The sequence below is a fragment of the Geotrypetes seraphini genome, chromosome 7, assembly GCF_902459505.1.
Source record: "Geotrypetes seraphini chromosome 7, aGeoSer1.1, whole genome shotgun sequence".
Classification (NCBI taxonomy): domain Eukaryota; kingdom Metazoa; phylum Chordata; class Amphibia; order Gymnophiona; family Dermophiidae; genus Geotrypetes; species Geotrypetes seraphini.
In genome coordinates this window covers 159,587,793-159,606,876 of record NC_047090.1, presented here as the reverse complement: position 1 = coordinate 159,606,876, position 19,084 = coordinate 159,587,793, and the positions used below count along the sequence as shown (strand labels likewise).

The following is a 19,084-nucleotide window of genomic DNA, read 5'->3' as shown; positions in this document are numbered from 1 at the left end:
GGATTTATATTAATGGCCTATTCTCGTCTTCGTTTAAACCAGAGAGGGGTACTAGACAGGGATGTCCTTTATCTCCTCTACTGTTTAATTTGGCTTTGGAGCCTTTACTTATAGCCTTGAGATCTGATACTAACATCAAAGGTATCTGCATTGGTGAAAAAGAAATAAAACTATCTGCTTATGCAGACGATGTTTTACTGTACATTTCTGTGGATTCTATCTCACCTGCTCTGCAAATTATTGATTGCTACTCCTCAATATCAGGTTACAAACTGAACCTTACAAAAACAGAGGTGATGGCATTGAACGCTCCTCAGGCGCTCACAAAGATTCAACAGTTGGGTCTACATTGGGCTGGAAGAAAACTAAAATACTTAGGTGTTTTATTTGCACCATCTATAGAAGAAATACTTCAACTCAACACAGAACATTTGATGGAAGTAGTATCCAAAATGACGACTAGATGGTCGCCACTTCGGTTATCTTGGTGGGGGAGGTTAGAGACCATCAAGATGATGATCTCACCTGTGATCAACTATACATTGAGCATGATACCAGTATATCTTAACAAGTCTACCTACAAAATGATTGAGTCCGTACTCACTAAGTTTTTGTGGAACAACTCTTCTCCGCGTATCAGTCTTCAGAAGTTAAAAAGGGATAAATCAGATGGAGGCGTCCGTTTTCCTAGCTTCTATGAGTATCATTCAGCTATGATGTTGAGACAATGCACTAATTGGATTCGTGAATCTACAGATGATGATCTTCCTGCATGGGTTATTCTAGAATCTGAAACAGTTGATTCAACAGACCTACTCCACTCTACATTCACACGTCCTGACCTTAGTAAGCAACATAATCCAGTTTCTTCTTCAACTTTGGCACTTACAGAGACGGACAAACTGCTGAAAACAAAATATAAAGACACTACCTACATTTACCTTTGGAACAACCCCAAAATAGTCATTCAGAACAAAACAATTAATTGGATCTCTTGGAAAAGAGCGGGAATTGCTTTTATTGCACATTTATATTGTGATACTTCTTGGATTCCATTTGAGTCTTTAAGTAAAACTTATAGCTTACCTTCTACACATTACTACAGATGGTTGCAAATTCGACATGCTATTGCAGCGGGTTATGAATTGAATTCACTCAAACAAATCACACCCTCTATTTGGAAGCTTTATGATTTGATGAAACTTAAGCAGAAGGGTCATGTAGCTGCTTGGTATACATTACTTATTAATCTCAAATTTAATAATGATTTGGCATTATGTGATACATGGGCAAATGATACTGGTGTCACTCTTGCGAGGAAAAATTGGCCACAGTTGTGGAGGGACACATACACTACGTTACATTCTGCAGCTATTACTCAATCTATGTTTTTTATGATGCACAGGGCATTTTGGACTCCCCATAAGCTTTCTAAGTTGCCCAATTCTGAGATCAATTGCTGCTGGTCCTGCAAATCAGAAGTTGGTAAATTAGATCATATGATCTTCCATTGTCCCCCAGTTCATATTTTTTGGTTACGAGTCTGGAAATCTATAACTGAGATTATTGATATTCAAGAACAATTAACCCTAGCTGTAGTGATTTATGGTGCATATGGGTTAACAAAGATTATTCCAGGCCCAAAAGCTAAATTGCTTAGATGTTTAATTATGATTGCGTTGAAACTAATATTCACTAATTGGAAAAATCCAGATAACTTATCGCATGCTCTATGGTGGCATAACATTTGTTTAACTATGAGATACGAACGTAGTTTTGCTATTAAACATGACAGTGTTTCTAAGCATGACAATATCTGGCAACCTCTGTTGGATTACTGTGATAGAATACTTAAGTGCACATGATTCCGGATGTGTTTGTACTCTTTGCTTTTATTTTTTTTTTGGATAATTGTTAAACTTTACACACTGTAGATTGATTGTCATCTAGTGTTCCTTTTTTCTCTTTTCTTCTTTCTCTTATGGCTCATTACATTTTTACAGTCTCTGCAAATATTTGTATTACTGTTTATTCATAAAACCAATAAAAAACATTGAACTTAAAAAAAAGGATCTCAATCTGTATAGTTTGGAGGAAAGGAAGGAGAGGGGAGATGTGACATTTAAATATCTACGTGATGTAAATGTGCATGAGTCGAGTCTCTTTCCTTCTGGCTATCTACCTATTTGATCACTTTAAGATAATGAAATCTGATTATCCCTAGATTTAAATCTCTTTTTTGTGCTCATCTAAGTTTTTACAGCCCTAAGAAGCAGTACAGTATAGATCTGAATACTGTACTGCAATGCAATATTTAAAATTGGGTTTAGACAAGTTCTTTGTGGGGGTTCATTAGACAGGCAGACTTGGGAAAGCCCTGCTTATCCCTGGGAATTAGCAACAAGGAATAGATAAATGTTTTGGGATGCTGCTTGAACAATGTTATAGATATGATGAGCTGTAACCTAGCATGGCACTTCGATGTATTTAAAAACATCTCCTCCCCTACTTCCCTTTTGTTCCATGTACGTCAATGTGAACTCGTCTAGTATTTTTAATATTTGATAAGATATTCGTTTTAATTATGACCTTTCCGACACTTGGAGCAATCCATCCGGTGTGCCCCAAGGCTCTCCACTATCCCCATTGCTCTTCAACGTCTACATGTCCTCACTGGGCACGAAGCTAACCCAGCTGGGGATAAAACTATTTAGGTATGCAGATGATTTTACGATTATCATCCCATTCACCAATTCTGTATCCGAAACTATTCCCAAAGCTTCAGAAGCTATAAACATGATGGAACAATGGATGACAAACTTTAGGCTCAAACTTAATTCAGATAAAACGACTTTTTTCATTGCTTCATCACATCCACTTGACATTAAATCACCCCTCTGTATCAATAACCTTAGTTACCCTATCCAGTCCTCCATAAAGATACTAGGTGTAACTCTGGATCAATGCCTAACCATGAAAGACCAAGTAGACTCCTTAATCAGAAAGGGATTTTTCACTCTCTGGAACTCAGATCCCTTAAAGCTTATTTTGTTACATCAGTTTTTAGAATCCTAGTCCAATCCCTCGTACTAAGTCTGCTTGACTACTGTAACATCGCCTATTTGGCAATTTCCCAAAAAAATATGCGACGCCTACAACTGTTGCAGAATGCGGCAGTTAGACTAATCTTTGTACTAAAAAAAATTTTGACCACGTGATACCCTACTACCGGCAGCTACATTGGCTGCCGATGAAGGCACATGTAAAGTTCAAATTTGCCTGTTTCTGCTTTAAAGCATTACACGGACTTGCCCCCAAATACATTACTGACCTTTTCTCCTTCTCAACCAACAGACACAAGAGAAGTTCACATTCCAACTTCGTTCCCCCCCCCAGTGAGAGGTTGCAAACTGAAAAAACACCATGAATTCCTTCTCTCACACCAAGCAGCATCATGGGGTAAAGACCTAGAACAATTACTTTCGCCCTCTACTTATGAGGAATTTAGGAAACGTCTAAAAACACACCTGTTCCTAAAACATCTTGACAACTGATCCACTTATCTCTTTCCCCTCAATAGCGACCTACTGTCCTTTTGATCACTTTTCTCCTCAACAATGAATTTCCTGTCTAATTACTTCTCTTTCTTCTTCCCCTCTTGAAGTCAGTCAATTTGTACCTTTGCTTAATCTTTTGTAAACCGCATAGAACTTCACGGTATTGCAGTATATAAGCTGTTATTATTATTATATTGCTTTTAATTCACTTTTTTTATTTCTTTTTTAATCTCATTATATTGTACACCGCTTAGACACTGGTTTTGATAGATGGTATATCAAAAATAAAGAAACTTGAAAGAAATAAACTTATGTTTAAATTTGATGTGGAAAAACCATGTACATTTAAAAAACCAAAACAAAATGAGGGGAACATTATTTATTTCAATCATCAATTTAGAAGCCAAATTAAATAATATTGTGTAACTGAGGAGCTACATTTTAAATAGGATTAAAATTAAAACATATTGCAATCAGTTGCTAACAAAAATTTGCAATGCCACACAGTAACTCCACATTTTAATAAAGACAGGGAAGAAATTACTGTAGTTCCTACAGAGCTACTCTGATTTTGTAATGAGAATAAAGCAAAAGCATATTTATTGCTAATAAGCACTCTTGTTTCCTACCTCAGTCTAACATCTTATTTTTTGGTCACAAGCACAAAAATACTAGTAAAGTATATAAATAGGATAGTCTAATCTTTTTCACACCAACATTTTTCTACGTTTTAGTCAACTAGTTTTCATGTTTAATTTTCCTTTCAAAAATCATATGCAATCCAGAAAGCTGAATTTCAAGAATATTTTCAGACATTTTATAGAAGTTAATACAGAAAATTAATTTATCAATATTCATAACACCAAGAATCCCTGTAAATTTTGTGATTATCAGTCACCACCACTAAATCACATAATGGTTATTTACTAAGAGTTTAATGTGTGCTAACACTATTAATGCATGTTGCTTGCCACAGGACCTATTTTTTGTAACAAGCACTGTGGCAAATAGTGTGTGTTAACTATTAGTAAATAGCCTCAATATTAAATTATTACACCACTTAATTAGCAGAGTATTTGATTATACAATAATTGATCAGGCTCCCACTGGGGTTCACTTGCATAACTCACCAGCCTATCAGAACTGTAAGGGACCATGCCCCGATGTAAAGACATGTCTACAGGTGGAAGCTAGGGCAACAATCAGAATAAACAGTCTATATTATTAGAAGTTTGTGAAGCATATTCAAATTAGCTATACAACACATCTTTACATATTAAACTATCAAATGTTCTTTTCTATTCATTTTTCTAACTGAAGTTCTCATTACTTAACCCAAAGGGTTGTAAGATCATACTTGAATTTTGAAGAAGTTAATAAAACTGCATCAACATCCTAGTCCTCCAAATTAAAAAACAAACAAACAAAAAACGATTAGCAAGAGAAGCTGCTTAGCTATAATAGGTATTTTTTGGAGACAGCACTTGACAAGTCTTTCAGGTGGGTCATGCAACTTTGTTCACTGCCAAACATGAATTTTCTAGAGCTTTCTCAAAAAGCAAGCACTTTTCATTAAACATATGCGGTAATTTTCATGTAGCAATGAGTGGCTGCAGGGTTCACCTCATTTCCATATTTTAACTTTAATTGTGTTGTTAAGAAAAACGCTGAAGGGGAAATGGAAGGATTTTTGGGATTCCTTAGGTAAGTGTTGTCAGCAGAAAGGATAAAAAAATATTAGCCACCAAGTGAGGAATATTTTTGTTGGAACTATCCATTTTATTTTATTTTATTTTTTTAAGCTACAGGGAAAACAATCTGAAAACATAACAAGTGGGGAAAATACAGGGAGTATGGCCCATGGAATTCTTTCCAACCCCTCTTTATGTAAATGCCTGTGTGCCTGTTATTGTGTGTCTGCTTAAATGTTTGTGTGTTGATGCATGTATTTAGCTTCTATGTTTCTGATCAGAAGAGGAGAGGGAAAGACAGATTGAAAGGTGCAATTCCTTAAACACTAAATTATAATGAATCAGTGCTTGTACATTGCAGTTTTTGGAACTGCTTTTCTCATATTGGGACTTTGTTATCTTTTTGGAAGAGTTTATCTTCAGCTTCCCACCAGATGCAGAAACTTCTTTTAGATCTTCTCCTCTCTTCCTCTAACTACAGCTGCCTTCTAGTCTTCCACCCCAATTGTACCTATGCCTTCTACTAATTACAATAGACACAAGCATAGCAAGCTCATTCATTAAGGGTGGGGGGAGGAATTAGAGAACTGCAGATACAGGTTTTAAACTCTGACAAATATCTGCAAACATTACTTATTCTATTGTCTAGACCAGGGGTGCCCAAATGATTGATCGCAAAGGCAATGCGAGTCGATGGGGACCAGTCACAAACTTCGTTTCCGAATGTCCTCGGCCTGAAATCCCAGCCCTGCAGCCCATCTCTGCCGCTCTGCTCTCTGACCCTTCCAACCGAGCCCTATTGCCGCCCCAACTCTCCTGCTCTCTGCTGTCCTTCCCCGCAATGCGAGCCCGTGGTTTTAAAGCAGGGATGCACTGCGGGGAAGGGTGGCAGAGAGCAGAAGAGTCAATAATTGCCTGCTTTTAAAGTACTGAGACCAAACTACAGTTTGTGCTTACACAAGTTTCTCAATTAGATAAAAATGAGTTTTTCTTTTCAAGGAGGACTGCTGGCTGTTGCTATAAAGTCCCCTGCTGGTAAGGTAAGGGGAAGAGGCTGCTGTCGCTGGGGATCGCCCTTCCCTGGGAGAGTAGGAGAGTCGAGGCCAGTAAAAAACAACAACCCAGCGAAAATGGACACCAAACACATGCGCAGACCATCTACAGGGAAAGCAGATGGTCTGCGCATGCGTCAGAATTGCACACTAGCGATCTGTGCAGTTGGAGGGGGGCATTCCTCCATTCACCCTCATTTTAATTTTTTTTGTTTCGTGAATTGGTCTGGCCTGTACGGATCAGCCACGGATCGGGCACAGAGAGTCAGGTTAGTGAATCTAGCCCAAACAATGTACTAATAACAATCTCACCCTGCCCACAGCAACACGTATAGCAACCAATAGGAAAACTATCTGACTCTCAAAGTGTGCGAGAGCTTTAATGTGTAACCAAAACAGACATGATAGGTGTGTGTTGTGTCTATGGAGGAGTTAGCTGGGTTTTAGAGAGGGACAAGTATTGAGAAGGTAGAAGAATTTGGGCTATGTAGGGGTAGTTGTTGGGGGTCTGTGCTGGAACCACTGCTTTTTAACATATATGTATTTATCAATGATCTAAAAATGGGAATAACTATTGAGTTATTAAATCTCAAGAGGATTGTGAAAAATTGCAAGAGGATCTTGCGAGACTGGGCATCAAAATAACAGATGATGTTTAATGTGAGCAAGTGCAATGTGGAAAAGAGGAACCCGAACTATAACTATGTGATGCAAGGTTTCACGTTAGAAGTCACCGTCCTTTAATGCCCATATAGACTTTAAAATTAAAAGTTAATGCTGTATCTGACTACTTTTAGTTAGTACCAGAACAAACAAATGTCAATTTCAGTACACAACAGCTTTGAAAAATGATTTTCTGCTTTTCCAACTCCCTCATTTCTTGACCTATTAGTCTGTGCACTACTCTTGCTTGTGAAGGGTCCAGGTACACAAATCAGACAAAACAATGCAGGATTTCAGGAAGAGGTTGGGCAATATTTATATAAAAATGCAAACAATCTTTACCGCTTTATAACCCTGCAGTTAAAATGCAGAATAAATGGAACCTCCCTAAAACATGTCAACTAAACAGGTCTGATAGAGGAAGTTATAGAAAGATTCTCCATTTTGCTTTCTTCTCTTAAAAAAAAAAAGAAATATATATATATATACCCAGGGTATTCAAACTTTTCCCACAGGAACAAGACACAATCAAAATACCTTAACAGTAGTTTTTCATTCCTTTCATTAAAAACAAAATCCGCACCACCATATTCAAATGATCATAAGAATGGGGACCTACCAGTGTTCTTGATCCTAGACTAGAGCTCCTTAAAGATTCCAATTCTTCAGTCATCTTAGAAGCCAAAGCCTGAAGGTAGCCCCGGGCATCTTTTTCATCACTTACCCTGTACAGAATTATGCAATTGTTACTTAGGCATGTACCCTAGTCCCTTTCAAACTTACTAACCCTCACACAGGCCAATGTGTCACTAAAACATAAGAATGTCCATACTGGATTAGACCAATGGTCCAGCTATCATTTTTCCCTGAAAATAAGACCAGGTCTTATATTAATTTTTGCTCCAAAAGATGCATTAGGGCTTATTTTCAGGGGATGTCTTATTTTTTTTTGGGGGGGGGAGGGGGGTCAAAATACCGCTATTATTTCCTTTAAATATACCATTAAATCAAGTGCACTGTGTCTGTACTCCAGTTGGTCATGTACTGGTAAGGAGGCCTAAGACACTGGTTGGCCCGGGTGCCTAAGGCCCCTCCAATCATGGTCTTAGGCACCTCCCCGGTACATCCCAGAATGCACCGAGAAGGCCTGCCATTTGGCAGTGGTGGGCCTGCTAGAAAGAAGGAGTGGGCATCCCTCCTGCTGTACATCAGATAAATGTACAGGGAGGTGTTCAGGATGAATTTGGAGAGTCTCAGAGGGGTCTAAGGGGTGTCAGGAAGTGTCAGGGGTGGAGTCAGGGAGTTTTTCGTGGTGTTTGGGGGATGATGGGGTCAGCGGCAGGAGGGAGTGGGCATCCCTCCTGACTTGGACTATGTCAGGAGGGTTCGCCATTACCGCAGGAGGAATTGGGCACTCCTCTTGCCGCGGATATTCAGGGGGGAGGGGGGCAATCTTAACTGGGATTTATTTTGGGAGTAGGGCATATATTATGAGCATCTTCAAAAATCATGCTAGGGCTTGATTTCCAGTTAGGTCTTATTTTCGGGTAAATACAGTAGTCCAGTATCCTATTTCCAAAAGTATCCAATCCAGGTCACAGGTATCTAGCAGAAAACCAAATACAGTGGATCCTTGGTTTACGAGCATAATTCGTTCCAGAAGCATGCTCGTAAACCAAAATACTCGTATATCAAAGCAAGTTTCCCCATAGGAACTAAGGGAAACTCGCTTGATTCGTTCCCACCCACCCCCCAAGGCCAGCAGCGCTGCTCTACCCCCCCCTGAACCGGCATGGCTCCCCCCGCTCATGAAGGCCCCCCCGCGTGATCCACCATCCCCCTTGCTCGTGTCGCGCCCCCTCTCCCTCCCCCCACAATCCGGCAAGCCCCAGCCACCCACCCAACCACCCACCTGATCACATTCCTTACCCCCATTTGGCATCGGCACCAACGCACAGGACATGCTGGTGCCGGTACCTGAAGATCTGCCTTCTTCTTCGCACTGGGCCTTGAGCATCTGCGCATGCTCAAGGCCTTCGGGTTCCCGTTCTCTCTGAGATTCTCGGTGATCGGCAGATGTCGGTGTGAAATGGGGGTAAGGAATGTGTTTGGGTGGGTGGGTGGGTGCCTGGGGCATGCCGGATCGTGGCAGGGGGAGGGTGCCAGATTGCAGGGGGGGGGCGCTCGTAATCGAGGCACGCTCGGTTTCCGAGGCACCGATTTTGCAAATGTTTTGCTCGTCTTGCAAAACACTCGCAAACCGGTGCACTCGTAAACCGAGGTACCACTGTAGTAGCAACAATATATGCTACCGATCCTAGGGCAAGCAGAGGCTTCCTCCATGTTTGTCCCCCCAGAAACTTGGCCAAACTTTTTTTAAACTCAGTTATGCTAATCCCTATTACCACATCCTCTGGCAACGAGTTCCAGAGATTAACTATTCATCGAGTGAAAATATTTCCTTCTATTTGATGTAAAGGTAATGTCTACGTAACTTCTTTGAGTGTCTCCTAGTCTTTGTAATTTTTGAAAGAGTAAAAATATTTATTTCACTTCTACCCGTTCTACACCACTCAGGACTTTGTAGACCTCAGTCATATCACCGCCCTCCACCCCAGCTGCCTCTTTTTTAAGCTGAGCTCTAAACTCTTTAGCCTTTCCTCGTGAGAGGAGCTCCATCACTTTTATCATTTTGTCTTTAACGAACACAAGTGACACTGTACTATTCAACCCACATGTGACATTTTTGTCCATCTCAACAATAAATTGAAGAAATGAATACAAAGTAGTGCAGTAGCACTAATGTAGGCACAAAAACAGCACTCAATGGAAAGCCCTAAAAGACTAGCAGCATATTAAAGGATGAAGGACCCTATGTTATCCCAGGACAAGCAGGCATGATATTCTCACATGTGGGTGACGTCATCTACGGAGCCCCGATGCGGAAGCATTTTCAAGCAAACTTGATTGAAGATTTAAGTTTGCTCTACTGCTCCACGCATGCGTGCCTTCCTGCTCCACTAGGGGGTGCATCCCCTCGTGGTCTCCAGTTCAAAATTTTCCGCGAGCCTAGAAGACGTGTTTTTCAGGCTCTGCCCCAACTGCCTTCTAGCACCGCGATTTTTTTCTTGTTTTTTCACGATTAAGTCACTGTGCGCGAATTCCTTACCTTTTTACTTGATTCCTGCTTCGTTTTCAACGACCCGGAGGCTTCCGGGTCCCCGTGGCCGCGTGGCTAATCGAGCTGCGGCTACTTTCGATTTAATGTCCCGGCCTTTGAGCGGCTTTAAAAAGTGCACCCGGTGCGAGCGGCTTCTTTCTCTCACAGACCCGCATCGCCAGTGCATCCTTTGCCTGGGGGCGACTCATCCAACCGACTCCTGCCCCCAGTGCGCTATTTTCCAAAACCGGGCCCTCCGCCGTAGAAAAGCCCGCATGGCGGATCTCTTCACCCCGGACCAACTCTCCACCTCGGCCTCGAGGTCGGCCCCGGCCTTGACCTCGGCCCCGGAAACCTCGGCATCGCCTCGAGACTCGACCCCGAAGCCCTCGGGACAACAGAAAGCCTCGGCCCCGGGTAAGTCCCCTCTTCCCTCTTCAGGTTCTGTAACAGCGAAGAAGCCAGCCTCGGGGACAACGGCGACGCATGGCGGAAGCCCCATGCTTACAGCCCCGTCTAAACCCTCCAAGCCTTCGGGCCGTGCCTCCACCACACGGGAATACTCTGATACGAGGTCGCCCCCGGTGGAGCGCACCGAGACAGGGGACATGCCTTCGATGCTGTCCGTGCCCGTCTTCCAGGACCTACTCCGAGCGATGATCACGTCGGAGCTGTCCGCTGCAATGGCCCAGTTTCAATCGACCTCGACCTCGAATGTGCCAGACCAGCCTGAACGAGGAAAGGTGCGCAATCCTCGCCGCATCCCATCCTCCTCGGACTCCTCGCCGAGACGCCCGAGACGTTCCCCCTCTGCGGACCGCCGAGGGGCAAAACGTCGGGCTAGAACGACAGAAACCTCGAACCGCCGTACCTCCAAGAAGGCCCGAGGTTCACCAACCCTACGAGGCCGTTCTCCCACACCTCGTACAGGACCACTAAGGGTGGCTGAGTTATCACTCTCCAACCCACGCATCCTCCGAACTCCCCCTCGGACGCATTCTCCGAGGGAGTCCGGATCGAGATCACCAATCCGACATCGATCGGTACCCCTAACCCCGGCATCGTCCCCGAGGGGCTCCTCGAGACGCCGAAGATCGACAACCCCGGAACACTCTCACAGTGCTTCCCCAGCCTCGGAGCATGGATCAGAGCATGAACCTCGATACTCGAGGGAAGCCTCCTTATCCTTCTCCACCCGACGAAGGTCCCGTTCCCCGACCCCACACGGGGCCCCGGGGACATCTCGTCCATCCTTCACTCGCTTTGTCCAAGACATGGGCCACGCATTGGACTTAGACCTCCAGTCCGACTCCAGATACTCGAAGGAGTACCTGGCGGAGCTGGATATGCCATCATTGCCCAGAGAGTCCCTTCGCTTACCACCTAACCCGGTACTCCAACAGGCCTTCTTCAGGAACCTGGAGACCCCTTACATGGTCACGGCCGTACCCTCCAAAATGGAGGCCAAGTACCGCACAGTACCTTACCCCGGATTCGAGCAACCACAGCTCTCCCACCAATCGCTGCTAGTGGAATCCTCCTTGAAAAAGGCTCACCCGTCCCGGGTCTCAGCAGCGGTCCCCCCAGGCCGAGAAGGCCGAACCCTGGACAAGTTCGGCAGGAGACTATACCAAAACGCAATGATGGCCTCTAGGGTGCAAAGCTACACTTTCACCTTCACTTCATACCTCAAACATCTCATTGGACTATTGAGAGCCTTTGAGACTGACCTACCGGCCTCCCGGCAGGGAACGTTCAGCCTGCTTCTAGAGTCCCTCTCCAACCTGCGCCTTCACCTATTCCACGCGGCCTACGATGGCTTCGAACTCTCCTCCAGAGAAGCAGCCTTCGCTATCGCCATGCGCCGACTAGCTTGGCTGCGCCTGGTCGACATGGACCCCAACTTACAGGACCGGTTGGCTAACCTCCCCTGCGTGGGAAAGGAATTGTTCGATGACACTATCGAGGCGGCGACAAAACGCCTCTCCGAACATGAACGCTCATTTGCCTCCCTTGTCCGGCAAAAGCCCAAACCGCCAGCGCCCAGGCCATACAGGGCCCCTCCGCGCCGCTACCCACAAAAGTCCACCCCTGCTTTCTCGCGGCCCCCACCCAGACGTCCGCAAGCCCATCACAGGGCCATGCCCAAGTCTCAACCGCCCGCGACCACCAAACCATCCCCGTCCTTTTGACGGGACACGCGGAAGGGGGCGGGCCCCCTCCGCCATAGTCCCAGACCGCCTTCCCATCGGAGGTCGACTCAAAGCCTTTTACCCTCGCTGGGAACAACTCACGTCGGACGCATGGGTCCTTGGCGTGATCTCATCAGGGTACTCTCTCAACTTTCGGGCCATTCCCCCGGACAATCCCCCCAGGAATTGCCCTCCCAACCGGACTCAGCTACCTCTACTCCTCTCCGAAGCTCGAGCCCTGCTTCGCCTGAAAGCAGTGGAGAAGATCCCCCCCGACCAACGGGGGAAGGGCTTCTACTCCCGTTACTTCCTGGTACCGAAAAAAACGGGAGACCTACGCCCAATACTAGACTTGAGACGCCTCAACAAATTCCTGGTACGGGAAAAGTTTCGGATGCTCTTACTACCAACACTCTACCCCTTGATCGACGAGGGCGACTGGCTCTGCTCCCTCGATCTCAAGGAGGCGTACACACATGTCCCAGTGCACCCCGCTCACCGCAAGTTTTTGCGTTTCCAAGTAGGGGACTGGCACCTACAATACCGAGTCCTCCCCTTCGGACTAGCATCATCACCTCGGGTCTTCACCAAGTGCCTCGTGGTGGTAGCAGCAACCTTACGTTCCCAGGGCCTCCAGGTATTCCCCTACCTGGACGACTGGCTAATCAAAGTCCAAGGAAGGGGTTATCTCAGCGACCCAACAGACTATTACCTACCTACAAAGTCTGGGGTTCGAAATAAACTTCCCAAAATCTCAACTACGCCCCTCGCAGTCCCTACAGTTCATCGGGGCCACGCTGGACACGGTTCACCTCCGTTCCTTCCTCCCCCCTCCGCGCCTGGAGGCGTTAGTAAGTCTGAGCCGAAGGATCTCTCGGCTGACCTCAGTATCAGCTCGACAGATGATGACCCTTCTGGGCCACATGGCCTCCACCGTCCATGTCACACCATTCGCCCGCCTCCATCTGAGAATCCCTCAATGGACCCTGGCGTCCCAATGGCGTCAAGACCGGGACCCGATCGACCACTCCGTGACAGTGACTCCTTCATTGCAACGATCGCTCCGCTGGTGGGCCGACTCTTCAAATCTTTCCAAAGGTTTGCTCTTCCTCACCCCACCCCACAGCAAGGTACTCACCACGGACTCGTCGGAGTACGCTTGGGGAGCCCATCTGGACGGCCTACGCACCCAAGGAATGTGGTCAGCACAAGACCGTCGCTGCCACATCAACGTGCTAGAACTTCGGGCCATCTACCTCGCAGCTGTAGCCTTCCAACATCTGCTCCGCGACCGAGTGGTTCTCATCCGAACCGACAACCAAGTAGCGATGTACTACGTAAACAAACAAGGGGGCACAGGGTCTTGGCCCCTTTGTCGGGAAGCCCTACGCCTCTGGAAATGGGCAATCTCCAACAACACCTTCCTTCGGGCGGTGTACATACAAGGAGAACAAAACTGCCTGGCGGACAGACTCAGCCGCCTCCTCCAGCCACACGAGTGGTCACTACACTCTCAGGCCCTACGAGGAGTGTTCGAACGATGGGGGACGCCTCAAATAGACCTGTTCGCGTCCCCTCACAATCACAAGCTGCCTCTCTTCTGCTCCCGGATATACTCCCCGGACCGGCTCGAGGCCGACGCCTTCCTCCTCGACTGGGAGGGAAGGTTCCTGTACGCGTTCCCGCCGTTTCCTCTGATACTGCGGACGCTTGTCCACCTGAAAACAGTACAAGCCACCCTGATCCTGATTGCCCCTCGCTGGCCACGCCAGCCGTGGTTTTCCCTGCTACTTCAACTCAGTGTCAGAGATCCACTGCCTCTGCTTCCCTCTCTACTGTCACAGGGTCAGGGTTCACTGTTACATCCCAATCTTCAATCTCTTCATCTGAATGCGTGGTTTCTCTCCCCCTGACTGCTCTCCCCGTGTCTCAATCAGTCAAGGAGATATTGGAGGCCTCCAAAAAAACCTCGACGAGAACCTGCTACTCCCAAAAGTGGACCAGATTCTCAACCTGGTGCTCCTCCCACAGCCAGGACCCGGTGTCGGTCCCCATCCCCCTGGTCCTTGACTATCTACTTCAACTATCTCATTCCGGCCTAAAGACCAACTCCATTCGAGTACACCTCAGTGCGATTGCGGCCTTTCATCAGCCCCTGGAAGGGAAAGCCCTCTCGCTCCATCCCTTAGTCACTCGCTTCATGAAGGGCCTGCTGAACGTCCACCCCCCTCTCAAACCTCCCCCGGTGGTTTGGGACCTTAACGTGGTTCTGGCTCAACTAATGAAACCTCCATTTGAGCCCCTAGACAAATGCCATCCAAAATTCCTCACTTGGAAGGTAATTTTCCTACTCGCGCTCACGTCCGCACGGCGGGTTAGTGAGCTACAAGCTCTGGTAGCGGACCCACCCTTCACGGTATTCCATCACGACAAGGTGGTACTCCGCACCCATCCAAAGTTCCTACCTAAAGTAGTGTCTGATTTCCATCTCAATCAGTCCATTGTCTTACCTGTGTTTTTTCCCAAGCCCCACTCTCACCCCGGAGAAGTGGCGCTCCACACTCTTGACTGTAAAAGAGCGCTGGCCTTTTACCTCCAACGCACTCAGTCACACCGGAAAGTCCCACAACTGTTTTTGTCCTTCGACCCAAACCGGTTAGGTCACCCAGTTTCCAAACGCACCTTGTCCAACTGGTTGGCCGATTGCATCTCCTTTTGCTACGCTCAGACTGGTCTCGCGCTGCATGGTCGAGTAACGGGACACAAAGTCCGAGCGATGGCAGCCTCCGTAGCCTTCCTCAGATCCACACCTATTGAGGAAATCTGCAAGGCTGCCACGTGGTCTTCGGTTCATACCTTCACCTCCCACTACTGTCTGGACTCCCTGTCCAGAAGCGATGGCCGGTTCGGCCAATCGGTGTTGCGAAATCTGTTTGCTTAAATTGCCAACTTCCCTCCATCCCTCTTCAGTAAGCTTGGAGGTCACCCACATGTGAGAATATCATGCCTGCTTGTCCTGGGATAAAGCACAGTTACTTACCGTAACAGGTGTTATCCAGGGACAGCAGGCATATATTCTCACAACCCGCCCACCTCCCCGAGGTTGGCTTCTTGGCTAGTTAAGTGAACTGGAGACCACGAGGGGATGCACCCCCTAGTGGAGCAGGAAGGCACGCATGCGTGGAGCAGTAGAGCAAACTTAAATCTTCAATCAAGTTTGCTTGAAAATGCTTCCGCATCGGGGCTCCGTAGATGACGTCACCCACATGTGAGAATATATGCCTGCTGTCCCTGGATAACACCTGTTACGGTAAGTAACTGTGCTTTACAAGACCATTTAAAAATAGCTAGGTCTGGAGTCTGAGTAAAACACAAACTAAGGACTCCTTTTACTAAGCTGCATTAGAGCTTTAATATGTGGAATAGTGCGCGCTAGATGCTGGCGTTAGTTCTAGTCGCGAAGCGCGGGGTTAGCGTGCGCTAATCTGCTGCATGAGCTAGAAACACTAGCGCACCTTAGTAAAAGGAGCCCTAAAAGTTAAAGTTAAAAAAAAAAATGTACAAAACAAGTTTAACAAGCTAGAGCAGTTATTATCAAAGACTCCTTGGATCCATGAGATTTTAAAACCTGGAAATTATTTCTAGACCAACGAATAAGAAGTACAGAAGACATTCTATTAACTTGACGTGAGAAAAAAACGTTAGGCAACTGAAGCACATGACCATATCAATTTGCACAGAGAGCAATTTAAAGCCTGCAGACAATTGGACTACCAAAAACATTCCAATATTTCATAAACTGAAAATCCCTTTAGCATTCAGAAGAAACGTACCACTGAATAATTTCTGCAATTTGAGCTTCCCAGTGAGCAACGGAATCCTTCTTTGCTGCCAGATCCTGTAACTCATCCTCCAGCTGCCTATTTTGTGCTGTTAGTTTATCCACAAAGGAACAGAGCTGAAAAAATATACCCCAAATCATTTTGTTTCCATATACAATTTTTAGCACTTACAGGTGCTTTTTAAAAGCAGACCTGGCACAAAAGATTGATACTGAAAGCAGGAATTATTTGAGATTTCAGTTGCTTTAATCTGTAACAAAAATACTTTTTTCAGTAAACAAAACTTACAGAAGTCCAAGATAAATGAAGAGTTCCTTCCTAAAAAGATAGTTCAGTCAAATTAAATAAATCAAAAAAAAATTTCCATCATGGCTACTTCTGTACTGAATACAATAAGGCAACAATGTCTAATTTATATGCTCAATTCATCTTGGGAGACCAGAAAAATTATCCTAAAATAGTTCTAATTAACACTGTCCATTCTGAAACGTTTGTACACTTTTACCCTTTGTAAATAATTATGTTCTGCAGCTTAAGCAGGTATATTACAATTCCTGCATATAAATTTCCATATGAAAGTTGATTCATAAGTCACAGCAACTATTTTTATCTCTCTCCAAAATATGCCAGCACTGGAAAAAGAGATTATGTACTTACCCTGATAAGCTCTTTTCCAGTAGATAGGTGAGACATTCTAGACCAGGGCTCCCCAAGTCCGGTCCTCGAGATCTACTGGCAGGCCAGGTTTTCAGGATATCCACAATGAATATGCATATGAGAGATTTGCCTGCGCTGCTTTCTTGGTATGCAAATCTCTCTCATGCATGTTCATTGTGGATATCCTGAAAACCTGGCCTGCCAGTAGATCTCGAGGACCGGACTTGGGCAGCCCTGTTCTAGACAGATGGGCTATTTCCCCATAGCTGCGTGCTGCTGCAGAAGGAATCCACTCTGGAATTTTCACTCTGTCTCTCTTGTACTTCACTGGGTTCTCTAGCTCCACCTGCAGTTAGTACCCAAGCACTGAGAGCCACCCAATACATGTGAAGGACTTAACAGTAATGTTAACTGCCAACATAGACTTCAAAGGAGCTCAGAAATTGAAGTATATATACAAATTCTTCCTAGCCCCAAACAGCATAGAGGCATCCAAGAATTAGCTAAGAGAAGCATAAACAGACTGAAAAACAGTAAGTAGGTGCAGGAAGGACAGGGTGGGAGTCTAGAATGTCTCATCTATCTACTGGAAAAGAGCTTACCAGGGTAAGTACATAATCTCTTTTTCCAATGCAATAGGTGAGACATTCTAGACAGATGGGACGTACAAAAGCAGTCCCTAAAAAGCTAGGGCAGGCTTGTTGTGCCGACCCTTAAGACAGAGGACTCAAAAGCGGAGTCCTGTTTTGCTACCACATCCAATCTGTAGAATTGGCAAACATGTAAAGAGACGACCATGTTGCCACCCTGCAAATCTCCTCAGAGGAAACAGATCTAGCTTTGGCTCAAGAAACAACCACACTCCTGGTAGAATGTGCCTTGGCGGAAAAAATGTAGGCTGATAAAATGGCCCTACGGATCCATTTGGAAATCATGGCCTTGGAAGTGGGAGCGCCCTGCTTAACTGAATGAGTCAGCACAAACAAATGGTCAGAGAGATGAAATTCATTAGGGACCTCCAGATAAAGTAGAACTCTGCGCACATCCATTTTCAACAGGCGATCCTGTGTTCTGGAACCTGTAGGCTGAAAGGCAGGCAAACACACTTCCTGATTAACATGGAAAGCCAAAACCACCTTTGGCAGGAAGGAAGGAAGGAACTGTCTGAAGGGAAACCCCAGTCTCAGAAATGCAGAAAGGGTCTCTGCAAGACAAAGCCTGTAGTTCCGACACACAATGCACTGAAGTAATGGCAATAGGGAAACATCTTATGAAGGGGCTCAAAAGGAGCCTTAGTAAGGCTTGACAGCACCAGGTTAAGGTCCCAGAAAGGGTGTTAATCGGTGGCTTGACATGAAGAGCACCCTTCAGAAATCTAGCGCCATCAGGATGAGACGCCAACAAAGACCGACACTCCCGAGATCTAAAACAAGACAGCACAGCTATCTGTACCCAAAGAGAAGCCACATTGAGGCCTTTATCCAAACCATCTTGATGAAAGGCGAGAATCAGTGAGATCAGAGCTGAATAAGGGTCCACCTAATCCTGTGTGCACCAATGTTGGAAGGCCTTCTACGCCTTAGTGTAAGCTGACACTGTGGATGACTTTTTAGATTTCAGAAGAGAATCAACAACCATAGCAAAATATCCTTTGTGCTCTAAGGCTGCACGCTCAAGAGCCATGCCATAAGAGCAAAGTGACTCACATACTCCAAGGAGACTAGACCCTGCGTGAGTTTGTTCGGATAGGAGCTCAGCCGTAGGCTGTGACCCCTGAACAGGCACATCAGTTCTGCATACCACGGTCTGTGAGGTAAATCTGGAGCCACCAGAATGACACAACCCTGATGAGCCACAATCTGTCGAATGACCTGGCTGATCATTGGCCAAGAAGGAAAGACATACAGGAGAATCTCCTGAGGCCATGGCTGCACCAGAGTGCCAAGCCCCTTGCTGCCGGGCTCAGATATTCGACTGAAGAAGCGATTCGCTTTCTTATTTCTTGCCAAGGCCCCAGCACCCCATTATTGCTTGGAACACCTCTGTGGAAAGGGTCCACTCGCTTGGATCCAGAGTCTGTCTCCTGAGGAAGTCTGCTTGAATACTGTCTACTCCTGCCACATGAGCTGCCGTCAGCGCTAGGAGATGACTTTCCACCCAAAGAAAATGAAGGTGGGCTTCCTGAGCCAGCGGAGTGCTCTTGGTCCTTCCCTGGTGATTGACGTAGGCTACAGCCATTGCATTGTTGGAGAAGACCTTAACCACTTGAC

General features: G+C 45.7%; 1 protein-coding gene across 3 annotated transcripts in view; it reads right to left on the bottom strand.

Annotated features, from left to right (window-relative positions):
- Window positions 1-19,084, bottom strand: part of CDC42BPB (CDC42 binding protein kinase beta) — a 344,482-nt gene that overhangs the window by 143,821 nt on the left and 181,577 nt on the right. For 2 of the 3 annotated variants that reach the window (XM_033950846.1, XM_033950844.1), the window contains exons 17-19: window positions 16,149-16,273; window positions 7,583-7,688; window positions 4,688-4,747 (exon numbers count right to left, since the gene is read on the bottom strand). In XM_033950846.1, the coding sequence (XP_033806737.1) occupies window positions 4,688-4,747; window positions 7,583-7,688; window positions 16,149-16,273 (291 nt within the window). The remainder of the gene's footprint in view (window positions 1-4,687; window positions 4,748-7,582; window positions 7,689-16,148; window positions 16,274-19,084) is intronic. The other variant, XM_033950845.1, reaches the window with a different exon arrangement.